Below are 26,721 nucleotides of genomic sequence, written 5' to 3' on the forward strand. Positions count from 1 at the left end.
TCTTCTTTCTATCCCTAAACTCACCTTTTTATCTCTAAACTCATCTTTTTATCTCTAAACTCATTTTTCTATCTCTAAATACATCTTTCTATCTCTCAAGTCTCAACTTATCTTTCTATCTATCAACTCTTCTTTCTATCTCTCACTTAACTCATCTTTCTATCTCTCACTTAGCTCATCTTTCTATCTCTCAACTCATCTTTTTATCCCTCAACTCATCTTTCTATCTCTCAACTCACCCCTATCTCTCAAGTCTCAACTCATCAACTTTCTATCTCGAAACTCATCTTTCTATTTCTCAACTCATCTTTCTACCTCTTAACTCATCTTTCTATCTCGAAACTCTTCTTTCTATCTCTAAACTCATTTTTCTATCTCTTAACTCATCTTTCTATCTCTAACCTCATTTTTCTATCTCTAAATATATCTTTCTATCTCTCAAGTATCAACTTATCTTTCTATCTCTCAACTCTTCTTTCTATCTGTCAACTCATTTTACTATCTCCCTACTCATCTTTCTAGCTCTCAACTCATTTTTCTATCTCTCAACTCATCTTTCTATCTCTCACTTAACTCATCTTTCTATCTCTCAACTCATCTTTTTATCCCTCAACTCATCTTTCTATCTCTCAACTCACCCCTATCTCTCAAGTCTCAACTCATCATCTTTCTATCTCGAAACTCATCTTTCTATTTCTCAACTCATCTTTCTATCTCTAAACTCATCTTTCTATCTCTATACTCATTTTACTATCTCTCTACTCATCTTTCTAGCTCTCAACTCATTTTTCTAGCTCTCAACTCATTTTTCTATCTCTCAACTTATCTTTCTATCTCTCACTCTTAACTCATCTTTCTATCTCTCAACTCATCTTTCTATCTCTCACTTTACTCATCTTTCTAGCTCTCAACTCATCTTTTTATCCCTCTACTCATCTTTCTATCTCTCGTGGCGTGGCGTGGCGTGGAGTGCATTGTAGTATCTTACTGATCTTCAATCGCAATGCTTGAAATTAGTATTGAATCCAGGTACTCATTTCGGTATCTTGTGTATTTCTTAGTTATCAGTTGTACTTCCTGTATCAGCCAATTCAAGATGTGTGTAGTCACTCTATACCAGGGGTCGGGGAACTTTTTGAATCATTACCCCAAAACATTTTTATTTAAGTTGATATTACCCCATGACGAAGAGCAAAAAAAAACGTATCCGTAAACACTAAGCGAGCTTTCTGAATGCCTCAGGAGGGAAATGAAAATATACACTTTTCTCTCACAAAATATTCAGTTTTATCCCCAAGAATTTCACTTTTACCCCATTTTGGGTAATTTACCCCGGTTCCCCGACCGCTGCTCTATACTATGCTATGCTATACATTTTTTTTATATATTTTTACCTCGTTTTTGAATACATTTTCGTATTTATGTCATCATTAACATCAAAACCATCCGAAATCATGACTTATTTCTTGTGTTAAGTTACAAGTATTTCTTGCACATTTAATCAGGATCGTCAAATTAGTTACAGTTATTGAAAAATAATGATCGACTCAAAGTTTTGCGGGGTGTTAAAAAGCCTGATTCTGATCGCAATTTGCACCTGGAACGCAATCGGCAGCGCCGGACTTGGGATCAACTGACCTACGCCCCACGTCCCAGTCGTGATAGTTCCATTCAGATTTTGGTTGCTGCAAGTTGATAATCAAAAAATAAAAATCCGGGTCATGGATATACAGAGTGTTCAATAAGTTCGAATACAAATCAAAACCTCGTTAGTTTGAAATCAACTAACCAGAATTAATAAGTTTTTATTAGGATGAAGGAAGGCAATTTTTGTGATCGATCACGAAATATGATTTGGAAAAATTCCATCTTTGATAAGAGATTTGAGATAAATTTAGATATCCTGTATATCCTGTGTATATTCTCACCAACACTAGTGATCAAAAGGATAAATCCAAAGAAGCCATGTTTGGTGTACCAGGGTTCAAAATTTGAGGCAAAATAATCGTTTCAAAATTGACACTTAAATCAAATGGACTCTTCAGCATCAAGAATAGTTTGTCTGAACGTAGAAAAATTTTCAATTTTTTTTTAAACATATGCGCTATGGCTTTACTACAACGTCCACAACAAAGAGACAAAAAAAAGTGTATTTGAACTTATCAAACAACCTGTAGAAAAAAAACTGTCGAGAGCAAAATACCGCCTGAACATAACAGCAGCACAGCAACAAAGCTATTGCCAAAGTTAGCAACACAAATTTCGAAATCATTTCTTCCGACAATATAAAGAAAGACACTTTAACTTTTGAAACACCTTAAATCAACCGTCTACCCTTTACCGAGACTACGATTACCGAGAAATGATAAGGTCGACTCATGTGTCACGTTCTTAAATACCAGAGGTTGGTATTAATTTGTAATTTTGTAATTCGTCATTTGTGTAATCAGCGAAACTGTATCGAAATGTGCGTTGATTGTTTTCGCAAAAAATCGTTCGAAGGTCATAGCACAGAGAACGGACGTTCTAGCTTAAATAAAAATATCCCAGAAACCTGTGTGAGAATTGAAATGCTGTTTTTAAGACATTTATTCTCGGAAAGGGCGCAATCGTATGTGTCCTTAACCCTTTAATGCACAGTGTTGGTTTTAAAACAACACCAATCAAAATCCAAACATCTCGGAAACGCTTGGATTTTTTTGAGTGATATATTCACAAAAATATTCTAGAGATTAAGAGAAATTAGGCGAAGGTATTACGATATTCCAATGTATGTGTGAGTTTTCGAACAAAGTAGGTATTCAAAAGAATGGTAAAAATCTAATTTATTTATTTTCTAGAAAGAAAAGTTGTTTCTGGAAAATCGCTGTTATTTCTTCAGATTGGCAGATTCTAACAATTTTTTTCAATCTCAATTAACAAGGTTTGGAAGAAATTTGCAAAATCGTATTGAATCATTTGGATTGAGAATTTCAAAAATTACTTTTTAACTTTGATGAGCCACGACTTTTATAATAGTCAAATTAACGACTTCAAACCTGAACAGTTGTGTTATTCGAATTGATTATTATTTCACTAAGCTGCTATTGTAATTTAAAAAAAGTCATGCATTAACGGGTTAAAAATAAATAAACCAACATCTTAGTAAAATGGACGGCTTGAATTTGTTATTCGGTACAAAACACAATTACATTTTATTTGTGAAATGTCAGAAGAACTAATTATTTGATCCAGTTCAGCTTAAAATTCACAGTACCACGAAGCAACACAGATTCTAGCCTTCTCTAAGCGGGCTAGATTTTTGTTGTTTTGATTTGTTTACATTTTGACAGTTCTCTCAAATGTCCTTGGAGACATCTGGTGGCTCAACCAAAAAAAAAACATAAAATTGATTCAAAACGATCGTAGGGACATTACACACATTTCAAGGCTAAGCTTGTCCATCTGTTCGTCTGTGGTCATAGCAATTTAATGCGATTAGAATTTCAGCAAATTGTTTAATTTAATTTTGAACTAATTAAATTCAAATGGGTTTAATGAGGTTTGTGTTAATAGGCGTCTATTGGCTTAATAGACATCCAGTATAGACGGTCTTTTGACTATACAATAGATTTTTATCGCAATTTCACATTAAAATACCTGTTTTTTAAAACAAAATTTGTCTTCGAATGGTGGATAATTTAAGTCATTCGAGCCTTTGGCCTCAAAAATTGGGTTCATTTGAAAGCTTAGGGATTGTTTTTTTTTCATAAATTCATTCAAAAATTATTATTCAAAGTGATAACCATAAAAAATTCAGAATCATAAATGTGAACTTTCATAAAACAATTAATTTCACAGGTAAATTTTTTATGAATATAACTTTTAAATATAATTTTTGAATGAATTTATGAAAAAACAACAATTCCTAAGCTTTCAAATGAACCCTTCAGATCTGCATTACGATGTTAGATGAGAAAGATATGAATGAGATTAATTTGCATGTTTTTTAGCGGGTGATCCCAAACTTTTGGCCGGCAGTGTATAATTACTCAAATTACTCGAAGGGCATGTATCAAATCTAACATAACTTTTAAAAAATTCAAAGAAATTTCGCCAAATTTTGACGGAAAGTTTGATTATAGCTGAGCAACAAAACAGACCAATAAAATTGGGAGTCAAGTGTTTGAAGCGCCACACAGCGGTCAATCCGAGAACTTTTTTCACAAATCTTCATGACTTCGCTTCGGAAATCAATAATTTTATACCGCATGACACACTTCTGCCCACCATAAATCAACTAGGGACCATTGTTTTGGATGAAGATTGCGAATAAAGCTAAAAGAAAGCGAAAAATATATATCTTGTTTGAGTTATAAGGTTGTGAATTTTACCAGTCATTTTGACTGGTCACGGTGCAAGTGTCCATGGTGGAATTTATTTCCCTTATTGAAAAAACTAGAGAAATTAAAAAATACACAAATTGTAGAGATTCAAAATTCATGAAAAGTCGCATTTTTTGCGATTTTTTAAAACGAAGTTTTTAAAAGATATTAGACAAAGGGTCAAACCAGTCATTTTGACGGGTGCGGTCTTTCTAGTGTTAAAGGTACCCAACATTTTTAGATATTTCTGAGGTTCTTCATGCACCACATGTTTGCTGTTTTAGGAACAAAAAAATAAGGCGTTGTGATAATAAGGCTTCTTTCAAGAACATTTTCAAGATAAAATTAGCTTTTTTGGAAAGTAGAAACCGTCAAGGCGGATGTGAGAAGATTTTGAGACGAATTCCTTGGAAAACGTAAATTGCCGTCCTTTAACGAACACGTTTGCTTCGTTCTGTTTCAGCAGGTTTTGTCTTCTAACATAAAAAAAAAATCCATTGAACTTTCTCCGCAAAACGAACAATTCTCAAAGCCAGAGAATAAAAAGATCAAATCAGACATGGTCAAATTTCAGTCCATCATATCAGAAAGATGAGATAAAAAACAACTAACAATTTTTCGTTTCAACCAAGTTTCTCCATTCCAGATGTAAATATCTCATTACATTTCATTATTATTGTGTACCATAAAAATTTGAATATTGAATCTTTTTCAAATATTTCACTGCTAAACAACGCTATAAATTCTTGAACAATTTGAGCTGCTAATACTCATATTTATTTAGTTTTGTGTGATTCCGCGTTTATTTTATCTGAAGCTTCACTCATCGCAGCTAAAGCACTCTCAAATTTCCCCATTTTAACTGTTTTATAGTGGTTTTTGTTGGTGTTTCGAGTCTCTTGTAACCATCCCATCGCTCCACCGGCTTTCGGAGCTCAAATATTGAGATAGTTAGCAAACAAACAACATGACCAAAAGCGCGCACAACTAACGTCATCACTTCATCGCTGACTGAGAGATAGAGCAAGCAGCAGCCGGCAATTTCTGCAAGAGAAGATCATTAAAGTTGAAACGTTTCACGCCTCTTTGAGTGCTGTGCCGTCATCGCCTCACTCGGATGTGGTTTCGGTTTGTCCGCTTCGCAGTGCCCTTACTTAGGACGTTTGTTGTGCATGTTGCCCACCAGCAAAGATTCAAATCGTATCTTCCACCGATATGAGAAACGCAAAACTGCACCCACTCGCCACTACACTACACATTACCACCATTGGGGCCTTTCTCGTAAAAATTTGCTGATGATGATCGTTGCTTGCTGCGCTAGATTGCCTTTGAATAATCACTAAAAATAACCGACATCAGACCCACATTCCTGCTTGCTGCTGCTGCTAGCTGTTCAGTTGAATATAGAGCTGCTGCTGCCACTAGACTAAGCAACGAAATGTAAGACGAGAGTAAAAAAAAACAGCAACAGACTCTCACTGTACATGATGGGGATGCGATGATGATTGTGTGTTGGCCGGGTGCGGAGAATCGGTATTCGGTAACCTCCTCCCCGGTCCCCGAGTATCGCGGAGAGCGAAAAAAAAACGGCTTGTTAAAAATAGATCTATGCGATTACCCCGCTCTTGTCAGTCAGTGTCGGGGGGAGTTACAGTTGTAATTTTTTTTATTGAACCATTGTAACAATAACTGACCAAAGCGCATATGTGTTGTAACTAGACGATGAATATATTGTTGAAGATTTGTTACTTTTTTATTGGAATATCTTTTTTTGTTTATGGACAATTATCAAACATTTTTAAACAAGATATTTAATGCACAGAAATAATTCTACGTATTATTCGATAATGATCATGGTATCATTAACAAGGAGTCGCTACAACTTTTCAAAATATAAATTACAAAAAACGTTGAAAATTTGAATAATAGAAGAGCGTTCAATTGATAAACCAATCACTATAACTAGTGTTCCTGGAATTTTAAAAGTTGCTGCCAGTTTCGTGTAAAATACATCTCGAATAACGCCTTATTTTTTGTTTATGATGATAATAAATTTCCCGTACTTCTTTAACAAAATATTTCCAAACCGCAACCCTGCATAGTGATTAAAGCATGCACTGAACCAAATCGGACTATAAAATGTATAAGATCATTCTAATTATAATTATTATTACCAATACAATGTCTAATAGAAACTAACGGTAAATTCATTGAAAATTATAACAAAATTCAATACTTTCTACCAGTTCGTCGATATCGGACAGTATCCAGAGATATATACTAGAAAATCCAATAAATCTTAAGAGCATTTAACACTTTTTAAAATGTATAGGAAAATCCAGTAGCTTGGTTTGTTAAGTTTTCGATACCTATTAAGACTCAGAGAAATTAAACCGGCTGCTGGCAAACATTAAATGAATTTAAAAATAACGTCAGGTCTATTTCTGGTCTATAGCATGGTGGTTTCTGGTCTCAAGATCTAGTGATAAAAAAATTTCCTACAACTCGATGTAAGTATATGTAACTTCCAAATTAAATAATAATTTTTTTTGGAATACAAATTGAATTTGTATTTTCCAGCTCACATTTTATTTAAACGAGTGTATCCGGATTAATAAAAATAAGACATCTGGCCAGCAAAACTTCCGGGCGAAATTAAAATAATCGCTTTTGTTTTTTCATTAAAAACTCAATAGAATATTCATTTATTTATTTATTCCGCCAAACAGTGTAGGCTACATATATATAATAACTTAAACCTAGAGATTACAATGTTCAAATAAGCTTAATAATAATAATTTTTCTTTACATTTACAAAGTCAGGTTCTTCGGTGCCTGTTACCGTAAAAACCTTTTTTCAGCTGCTGTTTTGACATAGTTAAGTCTATATTCTCATAATGTTTATTATAACTATACATTAAACAATTAACAGGACTATATTTTCCATAATCAGTTCGAGTAGAGGTTATAATGAAAAGATTTCTTGTTCTTAAATGACGGCAAGGACAATAAAAGTTTAATTGATTTAGTAGATAAGCAGACTGAACGCGCTGATTAATTATGTCGTTTACAAAACAGATTGCAGCAAACTCTCTTCTTACACTTAATGTTTCCATGTTTATAAGCAGGCAACGTGATTCATAGCTAGGTAATTGGTTCTGAGACCATCCTAAATTTCGTAAAGCGAATAGAACAAATTGTTTCTGGACTGATTCCAAACGGTTTTTATGTAAAATTTGAAAAGGCGACCACACAACGCTACAATACTCAAGAATAGATCTAACATAAGCTGTGTACAATGTTTTTATTGTGTATGGGTCTTTAAAATTATAACTGAAACGTTTTATAAATGCTAACATACCGTTTGATTTCTGGATTATTGAGTTATAGTGATCTACAAAGGTAAGTTTTGAGTCCAATATAACTCCAAGGTCTCTAATCTTGTTGACTCTCTCGACAGGATCATCTCCCAATTTGACAATTTCATATGACTGACATTTTCTTCTGGTAAATACAATATTTGAACATTTTGCCACGTTAAGTTTGAGCAGACTTTTAATGCACCATTTGTTAAATACATTAACTTCGTTTTGAAAGATTCTAAAGTCTTCTTCGCTATTCACTTTCATATAAAGTTTCATATCATCAGCATAAATTAGCACATTTGACTGCTTGAGAAGACAAGTTATATCATTTACGTATAAAATAAATAATAAGGGGCCGAGATGGGAGCCTTGAGGCACACCAGAAGTAACGGAGATACTTTTTGAAAGTGAACCATTAAATCTAACAACTTGTGAGCGGTTCGTTAAATAGGACCTTATCCATTTCAGTAGGTGTGAACTGAAACCCTGTTTATTTAATTTAAAAATTAACATGGGGATGTCAATTCTGTCAAAAGCTTTACTGAAGTCCGTGTATAAAGCCTGTACAGAATTACCGCGATCCATACAGCTAATATTATAGGTAACAAACTCGAGTAAATTAGTGGCTGTAGATCTTCCTTTAACAAATCCATGTTGCTTTTCAGTAATGAGTGTTTTAATTTGGTTATATATTTTTGCATTCACTATAGCTTCGAAAAGTTTTGGTATGCACGATAAAATGGCTATGCCCCTGTAATTGTTTATGTCAGATTTTTTTCCTGACTTGAATATGGGTACAAGAAATGATTCTTTCCATACTTGAGGAAAAACACCTGATTTCAATGAAGAGTTAAATAGAAGAAACAATGGCATACTCAGTTCATTTACTATATTTTTTAAAAGATGTGGAGGAATTCCATCAGGCCCGGGCCCTTTAGTGCTGTCTAAGGAAGAAATGGTTTTACATATTTCTTCAAAGGAAATTGATTCTACTACAGTAAGTACCGTTGAATCAGAGAGATAACTAAAAAACGAGGTATCACGATCTTGCTCGGAAAAACTAGTGTAAACATTTTGGAAAAAGTCGGCGAATAGATTACAAATTTCGTCGGAATTTTGACCTTCTATGCTGCCAAAGTGCATGCGGGATGGAAAACTATTGTTTTTTAATTTTGTATTGACATATCTAAAAAAGTTTCTTGGGTTCGATTTTATGTTTTGCTCAATTTTTATATTATAGTCTTGGAAAGAAGTATTTAAGCGTATTGCTAGTCGATTACTGGCTTCTTGGTGTTCTAACTTAGTGACTAATGATGGATTCTTTTTCCAGTTTTTATGTGCCTTCTGCTTTTTATTTCTTAAATGCACAAGCTCTTTCGTGAACCATGGCGGATTTTTGTTATTATTTGTTCGTCGCTTTAATTTTGTTGGAACGTATTCATTGAGAATATTACTAAGAATTTTGTAAAAAATCTCCACTTGATTGTCTGTTGAGTTTTCAGCTCGGAATATTGTTTGCCAATCAACAACTTGTAATTTTGTTTTAATCATATTATAGTTAGCATGAAAAAAGTCAAACGTCTCTATAAACTCGTAATCATCTGGTAAACGTTTTTGATCAGGACATATGATTGAGAATTCGATAGCAGTGTGGAAGACCTCGTTTTTCCAAATTGGATCTGAAGCTTCTACAACACAAAAATCATCAGTCAAATTGGAAAATAATAAGTCCAGATATCGACTACAGGCATTTTTTACATGATTTATTTGATTAAGACACAAAGAAGCCAGATTATCAAAAAGAATTTGCAGTGTTTCATTATCACCACAGATCGGCAAGAGAATGCTTTCATTATCTTCATCAATTAAGAATTGGAGACTTGATTGGTTAAAGTGGCCATAAAGGTGTATTTTAAATTCGGGCTCAAAATTTGCGAACATTTCAGTAATGTCAAACAGAAACTTTTGAAAATATTCTTTAGTGGCATATTCTGGCGGAAAGTAAATCGATCCAAAAATATGCGTTTCATTGAAGATGCGGGCTTTGACCCACACCTGCTCGAATTCTTTGTGTTTAGTCTTAGGAATGAGCTCAGAATCGAAGACAGAGCTGATTGCCACAACCACACCACCGCCAGATTTCTTGTCAGAAAGAAGAAAGTTTCTATCATCTCTAAACACGTTGAAACTAGAACCAAAAACTTCTTCGCTCTTTATGTTTACATCCCAGCTTGTTTCTGTTCCCAAAATTATAGTATAACTACTAGCTGCTAAATTTTTATAAATTATATTCAATTTCGATGCACTTCGCATTCTGTTAAAATTTTGACAATAAGCCACAATTTCATTATTATTTACTATAGCGGATGTATTCAGGGCAGAAGATGTTCTATGGTCGCGCGAACGAATTGTAACGCGATCCGCTTGGTCAACATTAATCAAAGAGCTAGTACCTATAGTGGCACGCGTCGATGGGGCAGAAAATATGGATACATTACCGGGTTGTTGAAATCAAATGCATTAGGGCCATGGTGGTAGCAGGGGCCGGCAAAGGGTGCACTGAATGAAGTGGGACACGGATTGAACGTTGCATATGGCGGCATGGAAGTCGATGGATGATGTGTGCACATATTTGCATGGTACGGTGAAGTCGTTGCCGCAGCAGTAGTCGGGAACCTAGCCGGTAGCCTATCATGATGTGGTGGCGTATTAGGTGACACAGAAGAGGGTCCAGGGTCCAGTGGTGGTGTATTTGATGATACAGTAGAGGGTCCAGGGTTTAGAGTATCTCCACGTTGAAAATTGATGAAGGTCGGGATCTTTGTTTTCGGCTGAGGTTTCCTATTAAACGTGACCTTGGCGGCAGCAAGCAGTTCTTTGTCAGTGGAAGGCTTTTTGATCGGTTTGATTTGACGTTGACGTTTTCTTCGTTTTTTCGCTTTATCAGCGTTTTTTTGTTGCTCTCTGCGACGTGACTGGCGAATATCGAACTCTGCCCAGTCAGCTTTCCACACCTTTTTTGTACCCAGAAGTCGCCAACCTGAGTCATTTAATTTTAATTTTCTGTTTAGCTCGATATCTAGGCTTGGGTAATCTGGTGTCGGAGGTGAGGGAGAACGACAACGGGCAGAGGCTATGTTGGCTGATAATGTTTTTAACTCATCCAGTATATCAAGCTCCAATACTGGGTTTGACGTAATCGTGCAACTTGAGGCGATTTCCATCGACAGCTGTTGTAGCTGACTGAGTTCCTCATTTATGTTGCACAGGTCTTTGGAAAGACCTGACGTCACTGAATTAATTGACTTTGTTAGGCATTCCTGCGAAGTCAACATAGCCGTGTCGAAAAGCGATGTCGCATGGTTTTTCAACGCAGCGACAGATCCAGCTAAAGTGCTGTTTTTATTAATTGTAGTGAGCTCTAATTTAATGGCCTGCATAGCTATTTCTAGCCCTTCGATCGCCTCTAAGATCATGTTTGACTGATCATGCTGAAGCGCAAAGCGATGCGCCACCTCCGTGTTTTTGTGAATCAGCTCAGCTAGTTTTTTTTTGTTCTTCAGCTAAACTGTTGATTTCTAGCTTAGCATTAACGAGCTCCTGGCAAGTTTGATAGCACGGTAAGAGGTACGCACTGGAATCCACTTTTTTGCTCCTCAATGTGTTTCTTTGAATAACAACTCCCACACAGGATGCATGGAAAACTCGCGGGCAACCAATGCACTTCCACATGATTGAATCAGTGGCAGAGTCCAGAGAACAAATTTCACACTTCATTTTAATTAATTTAAAAACAGCGGGCGATAAAAAAAAGTTAAACGCAGAGTACGGAGGAGCGGAAAAAACACGTCCGAATCGATTGACAACTAGTAAGCGAATGCCAACTATTCGGCCGAATATTCGTTTGGCCGAATAGTTGAAAAGGTGAATATTCGGTACCACTGTTTAGTACATCTTAAAACAAGACCATGGACTCCAAGATGAACGAAAGTTTGAAATTTCATCAAAAACACATCGGAATAGTTCATTTATTGAATTTTCTTTAAAGTGCAATAAAAAACCTACATTTTGAGTACAAAACATTTTTATTTCGTTTACATAGCTCCGAGATAGACCCGTTTTAATGCGTCTAGATTAAAGATGATCCATGCTTTAATCGAATCGAGCTTCCTGAACAACTAATAACATTCTATAGAATCTTGGCAACGATATAAAACGAAAAAAAAAAATCTTCAAGATTGACTCGGTATTCCCTCTCGCAATCTCGTCGAATACATCCTTCACTTTCTGAGAAAAGTTGTGAGTTGTGAAGTATTTTTTTTAAAGGTATTGTCACCCTGTAGACTTTGAAATTTGAAATTCAAATCCTCAAATTTTAGCTGGATAAAAGTTTAGATTTTTTCTTACTAAAGTTAATGTAAAACACCGTTTCTACTGCTTTTGAAGGTCGAAAAGGGCACCCCGGCAAATCGGCATTAAAAAAAATAAAATTTCTGTCACTGTTCTCACCGTACGCCAAAATGCTTCAAAATGTTGAACAATGTACCTTAACTCACAAAAGGTGTGGTTTTACAGTGTTGCCGTATTTATTTACATTTAAAAAAAATATTAAAATAATGATTTGAAAACAGTTATTCATAATCGTATAGTTGAATTTTTCGAAAAGCTCGATTGGAACCACAATTTGAGTTTTCTACTACAAGAGTGTAGTGTGTGCTGCAGAAAAAAAACAACGGCAAAATAGACAGGTAAATTTGTTTAACTTTGTTGAGTTTTGTTCGTTCAAACGAACATTGTCATATCTCTCCTCATAGGTTATTCTTCGTCAGATGCGCCAAATTGAGAGGTTCTTAATCGGCAAATTGGCTCATCTTTAGTCCCGAAATAGCCCGACTAGCCTTTCGTTCAGAACGTGAATTTGTTCGCAGCACAAAAAATAAAATAAAAAATAAAAAAAACCTACGGATTCCCAGGAGATTCCCACTCTCCAGGAAATAAATGATTTTTCCGGTCAGCTATCAGCCAAATCATTTGTTGGAGCGAGGAGTCATGTGTTTGTCGAAACATCTCGGCGGTTTCAAAAATTTTGTCCAACCCAGCTGGAAATGGCCAAATACGAAAACAAAAAATCGATTATACCATGGAATTAATCCGAAATGTGATTGAAATAAAAAAAAACAATCCTACAATATCTATAGTTGAAATCATTAAACCATAACCATCGAAGAAATATAATTGAATCTATTATGTTTACAGTTAAATCAACTATACCAGTATAATTGAACTTACTATATTTATTGTTGAATGCACAACATCAATCATATGATTATAGTTGAATCTGTTATATTTATAGTTGAATGCATAAAAGCAATCATATAACTATCTATCTCGGTCGGTTCATTTGATTTTATTCTCGTCGGCTTCCTGGCGCTTGGCCGATGGTTTTGATCCGTCTTTGTCTTGTGATGGGATAGGGAGAAAGGGAAATATGTTTTTGTGCCTTTCAAGCATACACTATTCGTATGTCTGGAAGGACTATGCCAATCGGCGCAAAGCTTCTTAACGCCAATAGTAGGCGAATTCTGTGCCAATATCTGCATGCCATGCTTGGAGTGTGATCTGTAGGTGTGAGTGCTCGTCTTTTTGAAATATTGTTCAGTGTATTTTAAAACTCCGTGAGCTCGAGCCCAACAGTAAACATCGAACACAATTGTACTGGATAAGTTTTTAAATGACTGGCCACCAACTGCATCGTAGATAGTAAGCCGGGAATAACACAAATACATCAAAACGACTATAATCGGAAAAAAATGGAACTTTGAATGGGTTAGCCATAAGACAAACTTTTCCATCATAGAGTGAGTTCTGGGATTCTCTAATTATGAAGCATGACTGACTAGTTTTAAGGTCTATAAATAAATTAGACCCATCGGATCCGTTGGATGAATGAAGCCCATTCCATTCTATCAATCAAAAGTATGAACACGTAGAGCACCCATCAGGTTCGCATCGTCGGATCTCCGACGCTATCACTGTCATATCAACAAACGGTCATCGGCAGCAGCAGCAGTGTGTCGCACATAATCGTTTCCAACTCGTTTACTTCCATCACACATTCCGTAGCTCTCTTTCTCTGTCCGTGCTTTCGGAATCTCTTCAAACAAAGTGCCACTTTGATTGAGGTCGTTCCGCACAGCGACGTATGACAGGACAGCTACACCGTGCCGCGCGTTGCTTATTTAGAAGGTAGAGTAGCTAACGACCTTCTCTTTGACCCTCCTTTCTCCCCGATGATGATTATTTTCCGCACCGCAAACTAAACGAAAATATAAATAAAAGCGGATTTTAGATATCGGCCCGAGAGAGCTCCTCTTTCCTCGGCACATTTTAAACGAGGGAATCCTTTGCCGGTGGTTTTCTCCCGATGCGAAGCTAAATATAGTCGTGGAATTACGGTCTTCTGCACTTGAAAACTCGATTCGCGCGCCACTACCAGACCAATAATATAAACAGTAAAGGCAAACAGCGGCAAAGGCTCGACGTCATTCGTAACGACATTGGAGCACGGCTAACGATACGTACACTCATAGTAGAGAAAGGTGAGACCACCGCGAAGTTGGGAGCGCCATTTGTCGGTTTGACGTGTAGGAAAAAGGGGGGCGGCTTCCCCAAACCTCCACCTCCGACTGTGAGTTATATTTGGCGAAAAAAATAAACATACATTTCTGATGGTTCCGATCCAGGAGGAGGCGAACTAAGTGCGGGGGATGTATCAACATCAATTGGGTCTTAACTGGTCCGAGGAAGGTGGTGCAGAGCTTCTACAAGACTGTTGCCGAACCATGAACTTCAACCACGATAAATGTTGGATTGGAACATTGAACTTGAATGCGCTCAACGCCACGACAACGAGAAGGTTCTTCTGCACTGGTACCGGTGTGTTCGTTACCATAATCGGAACACTTGTTTCGATTTTCTACGGGTTGCGTTCGGAAATTTTCCCCATGGGAGGATGCTTTGCCGCCGGTTTTACATGAGCGGAATGCAGCACATCGGTTGGTATGCGATGGTATTTATGTTCCGAGACACAGAACTGAGAATCACATAACATCTGGGAGATGTTGCGTTCCGTCGGTTATAGTCAAGTAGGTTTCATTTATGGGAATACTAGCTGACCCGGTGTGCTTTGCTACCCCTTTCAAAATCGAATGATATTTTCAGAATTCATTCAAATTTTTATTGTTTTGTTGGCATTTTTTAAAAACAATTTATAACATAATTCATAAGCAACCGCTATAAAATGAGAGCTGCAGCTGGAGTTTTGGATTGCAACCCAAAAATATTTTAAACTAATATTCTGAATCTTGATATATAAATTTGTGTTAAAGATTTGACAATTGTAATCTGTTTCTTCAAGCTTTGCCCTAAAAATCATACCCATTTTTTTCGTTCCCGAAAATCTTCTTGTATCATTGGTTGATAAGTTTTTAGGCTTTACAACAAAATTATATATGGAGCCCCCTCCTTTCTTCTTCTCTCTACACTGTAAAGCGTAAAGGTCTATAAAAATCGTAGAAACATATCTCGTAACCAAGCCTACCTTTCTATGCCATATTTGTTTCCATTTGTTGGTTTCGAATTGAGAACTTATGCTAACAAAATTGTATTGGGCTCACCTCCCTCCTCCCATGTACCTACTCACTGAAAGGACGATGGTGTGTCAGATAATCATAGAATCATGAAATGATTTTCCATGTTAAGTTTTGTCCATTTCTCGGATTTTGTAACAAAAAAAAAGTTAAATGTAAGCTTTCCTCTTCCCTTCATTTATTCCCAATTCTATCATCCCACTGCAGGAAAGGAATTGTTTGACATAAAAAAAATTCTCGTATTGAAATACCATCCCATGCCAAATGTGGTTTTATTTGCGTTGTAAATTCTAGTTATGCATAAACTTGAAAGGAAGTACCATCCCCCTTCCGTTCACCCCATTGAATGCACCTCTCCATTCCATTCCATTCCCCTCCAAACTTAATATTCATAAAAGTATTTTTTGTACTCAAATACTTTTTGATACCAAATTTTGTTTAATTTTCTCTATTAATTCTCGAGTTATGCAAAAAAATTGTATGGAAGCCCCCCTTTCCCTCTTTATATCTTTCCGCTGAAAAAAAGGTGGGGCTTCAATTTATAATAGAAAAATTTCTCGTATCCAAATACCCTCACATGCCAAATATGGTTCAATTTGCTAGATCAGCTCTCCAGTTCTGTTGAAAATTGTAAGGGAGTCCTCTTCTCCCCTTTTTTATCCACCTTTTTGAAGGAGTGGGGGATACCAAATATTCATAGAAGCATTTGTCGTACCCAAATATCGTTTCATGCAAAATTCGGTGCCATTTGCTGTTGTAGTTCTTGAGTTATGCTGTAAAAATTGTATGAAACTTCCCTCCTCCTTTCCTTTCTCACCGCTGGAAGACGGAAGGGGTCTCAAACAATCATTTGAACATGTCACGTTCCCAAATATCCGCTCATGCTAAATTTGGTTCCTTTTGCTTGATTAGTTTTTAAGTTATGTAAAAAATTAAAAAAAAGGGCCCCTCCCCCCTTTATATCTCCCTACTGGAAAGAGGGAGGGGTCTCAAATAATCGTAGACATATTTTTCGTATCCAAATACCTTCCCATGCCATGTTTGGTTCCATTTGCTTTATTAGTATTTGAGTTATGAAAAAAATATGAAAGAGGCCCCTCCCCCTTTCAACTGCAAAGAGGGAGGGGTCTCAAATAATCATTGAAATATTTTTCGTATCCAAATACCTTCCCGTGCCAAATTTGGTTCCAATATCTTGATTAGTTTTCGAGTTCTATGAAAAATTGTAAGGTAGTCCCCCTCCCCCCTTCCTATCACCCCACTGAGAGGAGGGATGGGTACCTTATATTCATTGGAATATTCCTCGTTCACAAATACCACCCCATGCCAAATTTGATACCATTTACTTGATTGGTTCTCGAGTTATGCAAAAAATTGTCTTTTATTTGGGTGGCCCCTCCCCCCCCTTCCTGTTAGGGGGAGGGGTCCCAAACTCTTATAGGAACCTTCTCCGGCCTCCAATACCCCCACCTGCCAAGTTTCACGTAAATCGGTTCAGTAGTTTTTGAGTCTATAGGGAACAGACAGAAAGACAGACAGACAGACAGACAGACAGACAGACAGAAATTCATTTTTATATATATAGATACCATGGTATGCTAGAATGGTTAAAACTGTGTTTTCTGTAACTTTTTGTTTAAAATCAAACCACATTTGAGTTACTGACATTAGCTATCTGCTACTGGTAGAATCCCTCATGAGAAAATAAAAGCGAAACTTACCGGTGGTGGCGGACGATACGGTTGGGACCCGTGGGGACTGTAGGGTCTTGGTGGCGGTGCCCAACCTCCGGGCTGGTGCCCGTAAGATTGGGGCGGCTGCCCCGGCGGTGGTTGCTGCTGTGGTCCCCCACCGGATTGTTGACCCGAGGGCGGCTGCTGAGGTTGGTTCGGATCGTAGTTGTTCGGGTAACGGTGCTGCGGATGGGGTGGCGGATGCGACTGGAGCAGCGAGTTCAGGGTAGGTGTAGGACCCTGCGTTTGTTGACTTGGGTGTCCTGGATGCTGCCCTGGTTGTTGGTATCTTTGTGGCGGACCCGGTCGACCCGGGGGAACCATTGATCCCGGTTTGCCTCCCGGTGCCGCACTCATGCGATAATGTGCGTAGGGATCTGGCCCTCCCGGGGGCATGTTGGGATCATGGTGATACCTTGGGTATTGTTGGTGTTGCATTGGCGGTTGCCCATACATCTGATGTTGATGCAGAGCATGATGAGGGTGGTGCTGCATATCAACGTCTTTGCTATTACTGTTCGGATCTCCTGGTCCAGCGTTGCCGCCAGGTGGCATATGATGCCCGGAAGAGTCATAGGGATGCATTCCAGGTGCACCTTCCGCACCCGGATGTGGTGGATGGGGTGGACCCGAGGCTGGCGATGATGGAGGTCCCGTAGCAGCACCATTGCCTCCTCCAGGTGCCCCACCCGATGGCGATTTAGCTTTTTCCCCACCCATTACTGGACTGTTTTGATAATGCTTGGCACCTTGCTGAGGATCGGTTCCATTTTGCAAATTACTTGTCTTGTTTATCTGTTGCTGATCAGCACCTATGTCATTACCTCTTGCTAGATTTTCATGGATGTCAGTTTGGTGATGAGCCATCTTCCAATCACGCTCGTTAGCTCATTTTGCTTCACATGCCCGATGCCGTTTCGGATGCCCCATTCAATTTCGAAACACACAAAACTGCCCGTCACGATCGTAAGTTGTTGATTCAAATAATTTGCCAAGAGAGACAAATTCGCGCGTTTTCCAAGCTACACTTCACATTCTTCCGAAACTTCGCGATAATCACACCGTCATCGGCACTGATTTAAAATGCGCGCACATTTACACAAAAGCCGGCTATTTTTCTTCGCTTGGGACAACCGAAAAATCTCCAAACTGCCAGCAACAATTCGCAATTTCCGTTTCACTATTCAAGCTAGCCCACTTAACCCGACGACGCCGAGAGCTTTAATCTTCAATTTAAGAAACTTTTCCGTGGGCTCAGAACATACACAATTCGGAATAGCAAAAACGCGCATACACCGACTTCAGAGCAGAGCATCTCAAGAACAACCCCCAAAAGCTAGTTACGAGAAATCACCAGTGGGAAACCTACACTCGGAGACCCCGTTGCATAAACTCTTCGCCACTTATAGATTTTCTAGGCTCTTCTTCCCAAATAATGTGCGCCTAGCTATACTTTTTTCGGAGGGCCGTCTTCCTGCTGGCTCCGGATCTTCTCCTCGGTGGATCGTGGAAAACAAAAACAAGACAATTCACACATACAACACGTGCGTCGACTTCGTCGATGGCGATGACGATGACGAGGGGTCGACGTAATTCGACTCTGTAACGAGAAAGAGAGAAGGGAAGCAATAAAATAAGATCAGATTATTATGCAATTTTGATTGCTGGTTCATTTTTTTATATGGATGTTGTTTTGGTTTTTTTTCTCTTCTGCTTGTGTTTCTTCATTCGATGGAGGCCGGGTGAGACCTCATGCTACCTCACGAATTTGACACCGTCATCCATAATTTTGTGAGTAATGACCCGGGAGGTGCTGGCTGGCTGCCGAGAGAGAGAGAGAGGGTGGAAAACCGGCGAAACATGTTCCTAAAATTAGCGTCATTATTCGTGTGCCTTTTGGAGCTGAAGGTATAGGTTTTTTGCTTGATGCTTTTCTACGAAATAATCTGTAACATCTGATTTTTTTATTGGATGGAGAAGCAGTTTAAAAAAAATATGAAACTAATTCGAATTGAATGGCGGCTTAACGAAACAGTAGATTTAAAAAAAAATGAAATATATTTTTTACAACTTAGTGCAAATGATTTATACGAAGGGGGTATAGGGCTCTCGCTGCACATACAGTTGCGTTCAAAAAAGAATGAAATCGCTTGAAGCTGCGCACCCACTTCCAACTTTGACAAGCTGCCATTTCTCTCTCGGTTGATATTTTTTCATGAAAATTTCACACAATCTAGTTCAACTATCCAACTAACATTGCACAAAATTTGAAGTCTTTACATTGACGGGAAACAAAGATACAGCTATTCCCGTAAAAAAGGGAAATTTGGGGTTTCTTCACTAAATTTGCTGTATCTTTAACCATTTTCATTGAAAAATCTTGAAATTTGGTCAAAAGATGTGAAAATGTTTGATCTAATACCAGGCCAAGTTTCGTCAAAATCGATGAACGTGATCAAAAATGGTGCCGGGTTGAAAATGAGGTTCATTATCGCCCAGCAGACGATTTCATTCTTTTTTGGACGGATGTTTATATGGAAATCATCGTAATCCATTTATTCTTGGTATTTTCTTTCACAAAACCAAAATTTATTACAAAGAATGTTGTAAATTGATAGGAACTTTATTCTTCCTTTGTTTAGAAACAGAAATTGTTTCAACAGAACTGGTATTGAAACACAAGAGCGAATAGAATATTCGCTTAAATTGTAGATCAAATTTGTTTATCGGTATAATTATCAGGTCATTTCTGAAGCTCTGTTCTTCATATTTTGAACTCTGTTGAAACATTTTCTCTTTCGAAACAAAGAACGAATGAAGCTTTAAGCAATTTATAACATTTTTTGTGATAAATTTTGGTTTTGTGAAAGAAAATACCAAGAATACATGGATTACGATGATTTCCATATAAACATCCGTCCAAAAAAGAATGAAATCGTCTGCTGGGCGATAATGAACCTCATTTTCAACCCGGCACCATTTTTGATCACGTTCATCGATTTCGACGAAACTTGGCCTGGTATTAGATCAAACGTTTTCACATCATTTGACCAAATTAGAAGATTTTTCAATGAAAATTGTCAAAGATACAGCAAATTTAGTGAAGCAACTCCAAATTTCCCTTTTTTACGGGAATAGCTGTATCTTCGTTTCCCGTCAATTTAAAGACTTAAAATTTTGTGCAATGTTAGTTGGATAGTTGAACTAGATTGTGTGAAATTTTCATGAAAAAATATCAACCGAGAGAGAAATGGCAGCTTGTCAAAGTTGGAAGTGGGTGCGCAGCTTCAAGCGATTTCATTCTTTTTTGAACGCAACTGTACATACAAGAGGTCTGTTGGGCACACATTAGAGATTTTTGTTCACAATTTCGCTAAAGTTCAACTGAAATGTCGATTCAGTCAGTGAGCATATTTCTAATCATATTCTATCCAATAGAACAATTATTTTGATTTTTCATAGATCATCAGTGAGGAACCAAGCAAAAAAAAGTTAATAAAAAATCAAATGTTACCTTAGGGCACTTCACATGAAGTCATTTTTGTTTGCCCAACGGCTTTCTAACACATATGGCCTGAGCGAAAGCCCTATGATAGACAGATCTCGGCAACGTTACACGATTTGTCTCTGTATCGTGTGACCAACATCTTTAAACCAAGTCTTGGTGAATCTCGTTTTTAAGCCTCAGATTTAAGCTTTTTTTGCCTTGAGAGCATATGAGATGAAAGCTCAAATCTGAGAAAAAAAGCTTAAATATGAGGAAAGAAGCTTAAATCTGAGAGAAGTTCACACGGACGTTGCCGGGATCTGATGATAGATCGACAATTATACTAGTATTTCACAAAATTTGAGCTTTCTAGAGTTTGTGTGAGATAGAGTAGTTCTACGAAAATCGGGCTTTTTGGACTTTTGTCATAAAACTGCAATAACGCAGAAACTACGCATGTCTGTAATTGAAATTCAGATTCTTAAATAGAAGGTTTTTAAAATCTTAATGTACGGATTTTCCCCCTTTTCCTCGTTTCCTAGAAAAGAATTGGAAAATGCAGGCGAGTAAATCGCAAAATGACATCTTCATCCCCCAAGATGCATGAAAATTTCAAATAGGTGCCGTATGGTCATTAAAAATCACGGTGGCTTCCAATTTGTCAAGAGCACATAAAACTTACAAAGTTCATATACACCTATGAAAGAGGTCAAAAATCCAATGCCTGTACTGTACCAAAGATGATATGATTGGAAAAGCACTACTGGCATAAGGACTCGAGCTCCCAAGCAAAATTATCCATTCAAGCGAAACAAGAAAAACCTTTTACGAGATTTTCATTCCATTGCATAATTCATCTAAAAAATATATAGTGAGAATCAAACTTACTGCAAAATCTCATCTCGGCTTGCCAGTCCGGTATCTTACCCAGTGCACCATATGAGTCGGTTAGTCTTTCTACCACCGCTGAATACAAAAAAAAACGGCTGTCTGCCGTTTGACCGATATTTTTTTCATCCTCTTTTGTCTTTGATTGGAAAGGGATAAGAATGGAGTAGAAACCCGATCAGAAGAGAAAAACAAAATTATATCAAGATGAGATATTTTGATACTATTTTTTTCCTATCAAAATGAGATATAATTTAGTACTCGTAGGATGTTAAAATATCTCAAATTATAACAAAAAGTCCATGCAAGCATAGCAAAATTATATCACCCCTTGATAGCATTATATCAAGATTATATCTCAATCAGATAGGATTTAGACTACCAAAAATGCAAGAATATGAGTCTTGCATACAAGCTTGTATGCAATTTTACGCGCATTACTTGTATGCAATGTTTGACCATTTCTTGACTCCAAATCGCGATATAAACAAAATACGACGGCCAAAGCGCGATCCCGGAGGCTGTACACGACGATGCTGACGAAGTTTGACTGCGTGGTAATGGACGACGAAACCTACGTCAAAGCCGACTACAAGCAGCTTCCGGGACAGCAGTTTTATACGGCAAAAGGAAGGGGAAAGGTAGCAAATATTTTCAAGCACATGAAACTGTCAAAGTTCGCGAAGAAATATCTGGTTTGGCAAGCCATCTGTACCGGTGGCTTGAAAAGCAGCATTTTCATAGCTTCTGGGACTGTCAATTAAGAAATTTACGTGAAAGAGTGTTTGAATAAACGTCTGCTGCCTTACCTGAAGAAACACGGTTGCTCCGTACTGTTTTGGCCGGATTTGGCATCTTGCCATTACGATGAAAAGGCCATGGAGTGGTACGCCGCCAACAACGTGCAGGTGGTTCCCAAGGACAAGAACCCTCCCAACACGCCAGGGCTCCGCCCAATTGAGAAATACTGGGCTATTGTCAAGCGGAACCTAAAGAAGACCAAAAAAAAAACTGCAAAGGACGAGCAGCAGTTCAAGGCAAACTGTCTTTCTGCGGCGAAGAAGGTGGACAAGGTGGCTGTACAAAATCTGATGGCAGGGGTTAAGCGTAAGGCCCGGAAATTCGGATTTGGAAAAGTGGAAGCCTAACTGAATATTTTTCCTGAATTTTATACTAATTAAACTTGAAAAAGAAATTTAATTTGATTTTTTAAATAAACGATTTCACCGATTTACACGCGTTTTCCGTTGACCAAATTTTGACCGTATCACCCTTTACAACCCGTACATCCCTTTACGGATATTGTCAAATGATGTACCGAAGGCTGTGACAGTTTTTTAGAGGCTTCCAACTTCTTAGACAGTGTTTTGTTCTGAAGAGTATCAAGAAACGAAGACATTTTATACCCTGCTGGAACAAACAGGGCGAGATGTTTTTCCCTGTTATACTTTGAAAACTGATTCTGAATTCGAAATTCACAATAAGATTCTGATATACTTTGAAGTAGAGGCGAAACAGAAACCATGTTATGATGATTTGTTTAGTTTGGTTTGACTCTGAATTTGAAATTTTAGCTGTTTTGTGAGCTCTGGAATATTTCAATAACTAGTAGTACTTGTTCAGTTTGTGCTGTTTTTTTATAAATATATATTTAGAATGTAATTTTAGGTTACAGAAATGTTTATAATGGACCAAATAGAAGGTTATCTTCTGATCATATTATGATATATTTTGACAAACCTATCTCAGCTTTTGAATTAGATTTAATTAATGACAATAGCATTTTCTCTAATTATTATTATAATTATGAGTTTCACTGCCAACCGCGCGCTCCACGTCATGACTTCAAGTGGGTCGTAGAGCAACAAAGTTGTATACAACTCAACTTCCCACCACCGGCCGAAACAATTCACTTCTACCCGGTTGCGTGTTGGAAGATTTTTTTGTCGGTTGATCGTTCCTGTCTTGCTGACTCCGGAGCTTAAATCTTTCCTGTGACTTTCGGCAGCCCGGTGGGAGTTGAAGCATAAAGTATCCAAACCGCACCGGGAAAGAAGTCAAGAGTTAACGAAACAGGCGGGCTCGGGCACCGAAAAATCAGAAGAGGCCACAGCAGAAATGCCAAAGTCGATGAGGCCAACGAAGAAAACGACGAGGAAAGAACAACAACTTGTGGAGAACGAACGAGTAAAAAAAAGCCACGATGAGTTGTTTGTGAAGAGCTTGGGCCAGGGTAAACCGGACCTCGAAAACCTGCCTGCCAGTGCCTGTACCAGTGATTTCGAAAAACACAAAGCTGGCACACGGACAAAAAATTACCGTGCTCCTAAAGATGGGGTCCCTCATTTCTGTCCCTGGTCCCGGTGGGTATTAAGAAACTGAGAAAAGAGCCAACACAACACAACTTAAGAGCGAACAAACGAACCAAAAACCAAGAGGATGAGAAGGCACAAAAAACCACAACCATGAGCAGTTTTTTTAGGCTAGTCTCTTCTCATTCCTCTATTCGGACTCGGAGTAGTTGTTGCCAAGTTCAGGCACAAGTTTCTTTCGCTTCAGCAGAGCTACATGACGATGGGGTCTATTCCGGCCGACCTGGACCGATTGTTCAGCAATTCAGAATTCTGTGGCTCTGGCTTTTTTTTTCCCTCCCCGTTGATGATGACTACGACAACGACGAACGACTGAACGATGGTGTTCTTAATACTTTTTTTCTTGTCCATGTGCCTCAGAAAAGTTCGTTTTCCGTTTGCCGTCTTCCGTCCAAACTGTCTTTTCTGGTGGGGTCTTACTGGGCATAATCAGCAGTAGAATAGTAGGAACTTGCATGATGATGATGACCAAACCGCCGCGATTCGTGCTTGTAAAATCAAGACAGAAACCACGGTTGGATTGGTTTGATTTTCCCAGCATTGTCATAGCGCACCAGTAATAGCTGAAGAATGATAAACGGAATGTTAAATCTATCTTTAAACTAAGCCGGTAGTTTTTGTGGATGCTTTTTTTAGAATATGAAGTTTTTTTTCTATCCGTTGCGTTCAGCTTTGATAAGGACTGTATTCGAAAAAAATGCAACACTTTCATTTGTAAATAACTTTTGAGCGGATGGATGATACTGCCTAAAGCGTTCATTTAGAAATGGGACGGTTACGAATGAATTTCAAAAATCATTCGTCTGTCTGTCTATCTGTCTGTCTGTTCCCTATAGACTCGGAAACTACTGTACCGATTTGCGTGAAACTTGGCAGGTAAGGGGGTATTGAAGGCCGGGGAAGGTTCCTATTATGGTTTGAGACCCCTCCCTCTCTCATGAAGGGTGCGAGGAGCCTACCAAACAAAAGGCAAATGTTTGCATAACTCAAGAACCAAGCAAATGTTATCAAATTTGGCATGTGGTGGTATTTGGGTACGAGGAATGTTCTCCTCTCTCCTTTCAGTGGCGAGATAGGAAAGGGGGAGGGGGCATATCTTACAATTTTTCACATAACTCGAGAACTAATCAAGATATTGAAACCAAATTTGGCATTGGAACACAAAAAATATTTCTATGGTTTTTTTTTGACCCACCCCTTTTCAGTGGGGATATAGGCAGAGAGGAGGGGGTGGGGGCTTCTATACATTTTTTATTGCATAACTTGAGAAATATTCGAGCAATTGGAACCAAATTTGGCTTGGAGTAGTATTTGGGTAGGAGAAAGGATTCTATGAATATATGATACCCTTCTCTTCATTTTGAGGAGAGATAGATAGAAAGGGGGAGGGGCTCCTTTACATTTTACAGAATAATTGGAAAACTTTTGAAGCATATGGATCTAAATTTGGCATTGGAAGGTATTTGAATACGAGAAATGTCTATGATATTTATTTTGAGAACCCTCTGTTCTTCCTGTGGGGAAATTTCAAGGTGGGAGGGTGCCCTCATACAATTTTTTACATAACTCGAGAACTTATCCAGCAAATGGAACCAAATTCCGCTTGGTAAGGTATTTGAGAAGTTACGAGGAATGTTTCTATGAATATTTGGTACTATTGCCTCCTTCCAGTGGGGTGATTTGAAGGAAAGAAAGGGGCTCCGTTACAATTTATCGCATAACTCGAGAACTATTGGAGAAAAAGGAAAAATTGAAATGGGATTGCATTTGGAATCTATGAATCGTAATATCCTTATTCGAGAGTCCTTTATCCTTCAATTGGGGATGAAGTAAGAGAAGAGGGGAGCTCACATCAAATTGTTTTGCATAAACCAAGGACTTATCAAACAAATGTAACCAAATGTGACATGGGAAATCATTTGTGTACGAGAAATGGTTCTATGATTATTTGAAACACCATCTTTTTCCAGTGAGTACATAAGAAATGGGGAGGGGGTCCAATACAATTTTCTTTGTATAGAAGTAATCAGTAAAAAATCATATGGATTTTACAGACCCTTCTGCTTTGCAGTGTGAAGAGGGGAGGGACGGTGGTTGTTCCAAATAAATGTTGATGAATCGCTTAAAACTTATCAACCAATGCAACCAAATTTGATATGAGAGTTTTAGATTACGAAAAAAATGGATCCCTACCTCCTCACAGCTTTTGCAAATGGGAAGGGGAAAGGGGGCTTCATACAATTTTTTTGGCATAAACCGAGCACTTAAGATACCTACAAAAAAAAACTAAATTCAAATAATTTCTTAAAATTTCATTTCTTTTTGGAAGAGGATATTGGAGGCCTGTGGAAGGTTCCTATTTTGGTTTAAGATCCCACCCTCTCATAGGAAGTGGGGAGGGGGTCTCCCAAACAATAGACAAATGTGTGCATAGCTCAAGAACCGATCGAATAAATGGTACCAAATTTGGCATGGGAGTGTATTTCGGTGCGAGGAATGATTTTATGATGGTTTAGTACCCCTCCCTTTTTACAGTGGGGAAATAGGAAGGAGGGAGGAGGACTCTTTTACACTTTTTTATATAACCCGAGAACTATTAAAACAAATGGAACCAAATTTGGCATGTAAGGAAACTTAAGTACGAGAAATGTTACTATGGTTTTTCTAGATACATCCCTTCTTTCAGCGGAGATAAAGAAAGTGGGGGGAGGAGTCTTCCATAAATTTTTTATTGCATAACTCGAAAACTATTTCATTAAATAAAAAAAAATGGCATGGAAGGGTGTTTGGGTATTAGAAATGCTGCTACGAATATTTTACACCCCTCACTCCTTCAATTGGGTGGGTGGAAAGGGGTCGGGGA

The 26,721-nt window shown here is 37.9% G+C and overlaps 1 protein-coding gene and 1 long non-coding RNA gene across 3 annotated transcripts in view; both read right to left on the minus strand.

Moving 5' to 3' along the window:
* Nucleotides 1-26,721, minus strand: part of LOC129750849 (trithorax group protein osa-like) — a 340,339-nt gene that overhangs the window by 218,927 nt on the left and 94,691 nt on the right. Inside the window, exon 2 of one of the 2 annotated variants that reach the window (XM_055745951.1) lies at nt 17,100-18,711. The exons of the other annotated variant lie outside the window; for it this stretch is intronic. Within the exon in view, the coding sequence (XP_055601926.1) occupies nt 17,100-17,978 (879 nt within the window). The 5' untranslated portion in view covers nt 17,979-18,711. The remainder of the gene's footprint in view (nt 1-17,099; nt 18,712-26,721) is intronic. 2 annotated transcript variants of the gene reach the window in all.
* LOC129750850 (uncharacterized) lies at nt 1,453-2,875 on the minus strand. The gene is made up of 2 exons (XR_008738510.1): nt 2,204-2,875; nt 1,453-1,685 (listed from the first exon to the last, which is right to left on the minus strand). It is a non-coding gene; the product is annotated as an uncharacterized LOC129750850 (long non-coding RNA).

Source organism: Uranotaenia lowii, chromosome 3 (genome assembly GCF_029784155.1).
Source record: "Uranotaenia lowii strain MFRU-FL chromosome 3, ASM2978415v1, whole genome shotgun sequence".
Taxonomy (NCBI): domain Eukaryota; kingdom Metazoa; phylum Arthropoda; class Insecta; order Diptera; family Culicidae; genus Uranotaenia; species Uranotaenia lowii.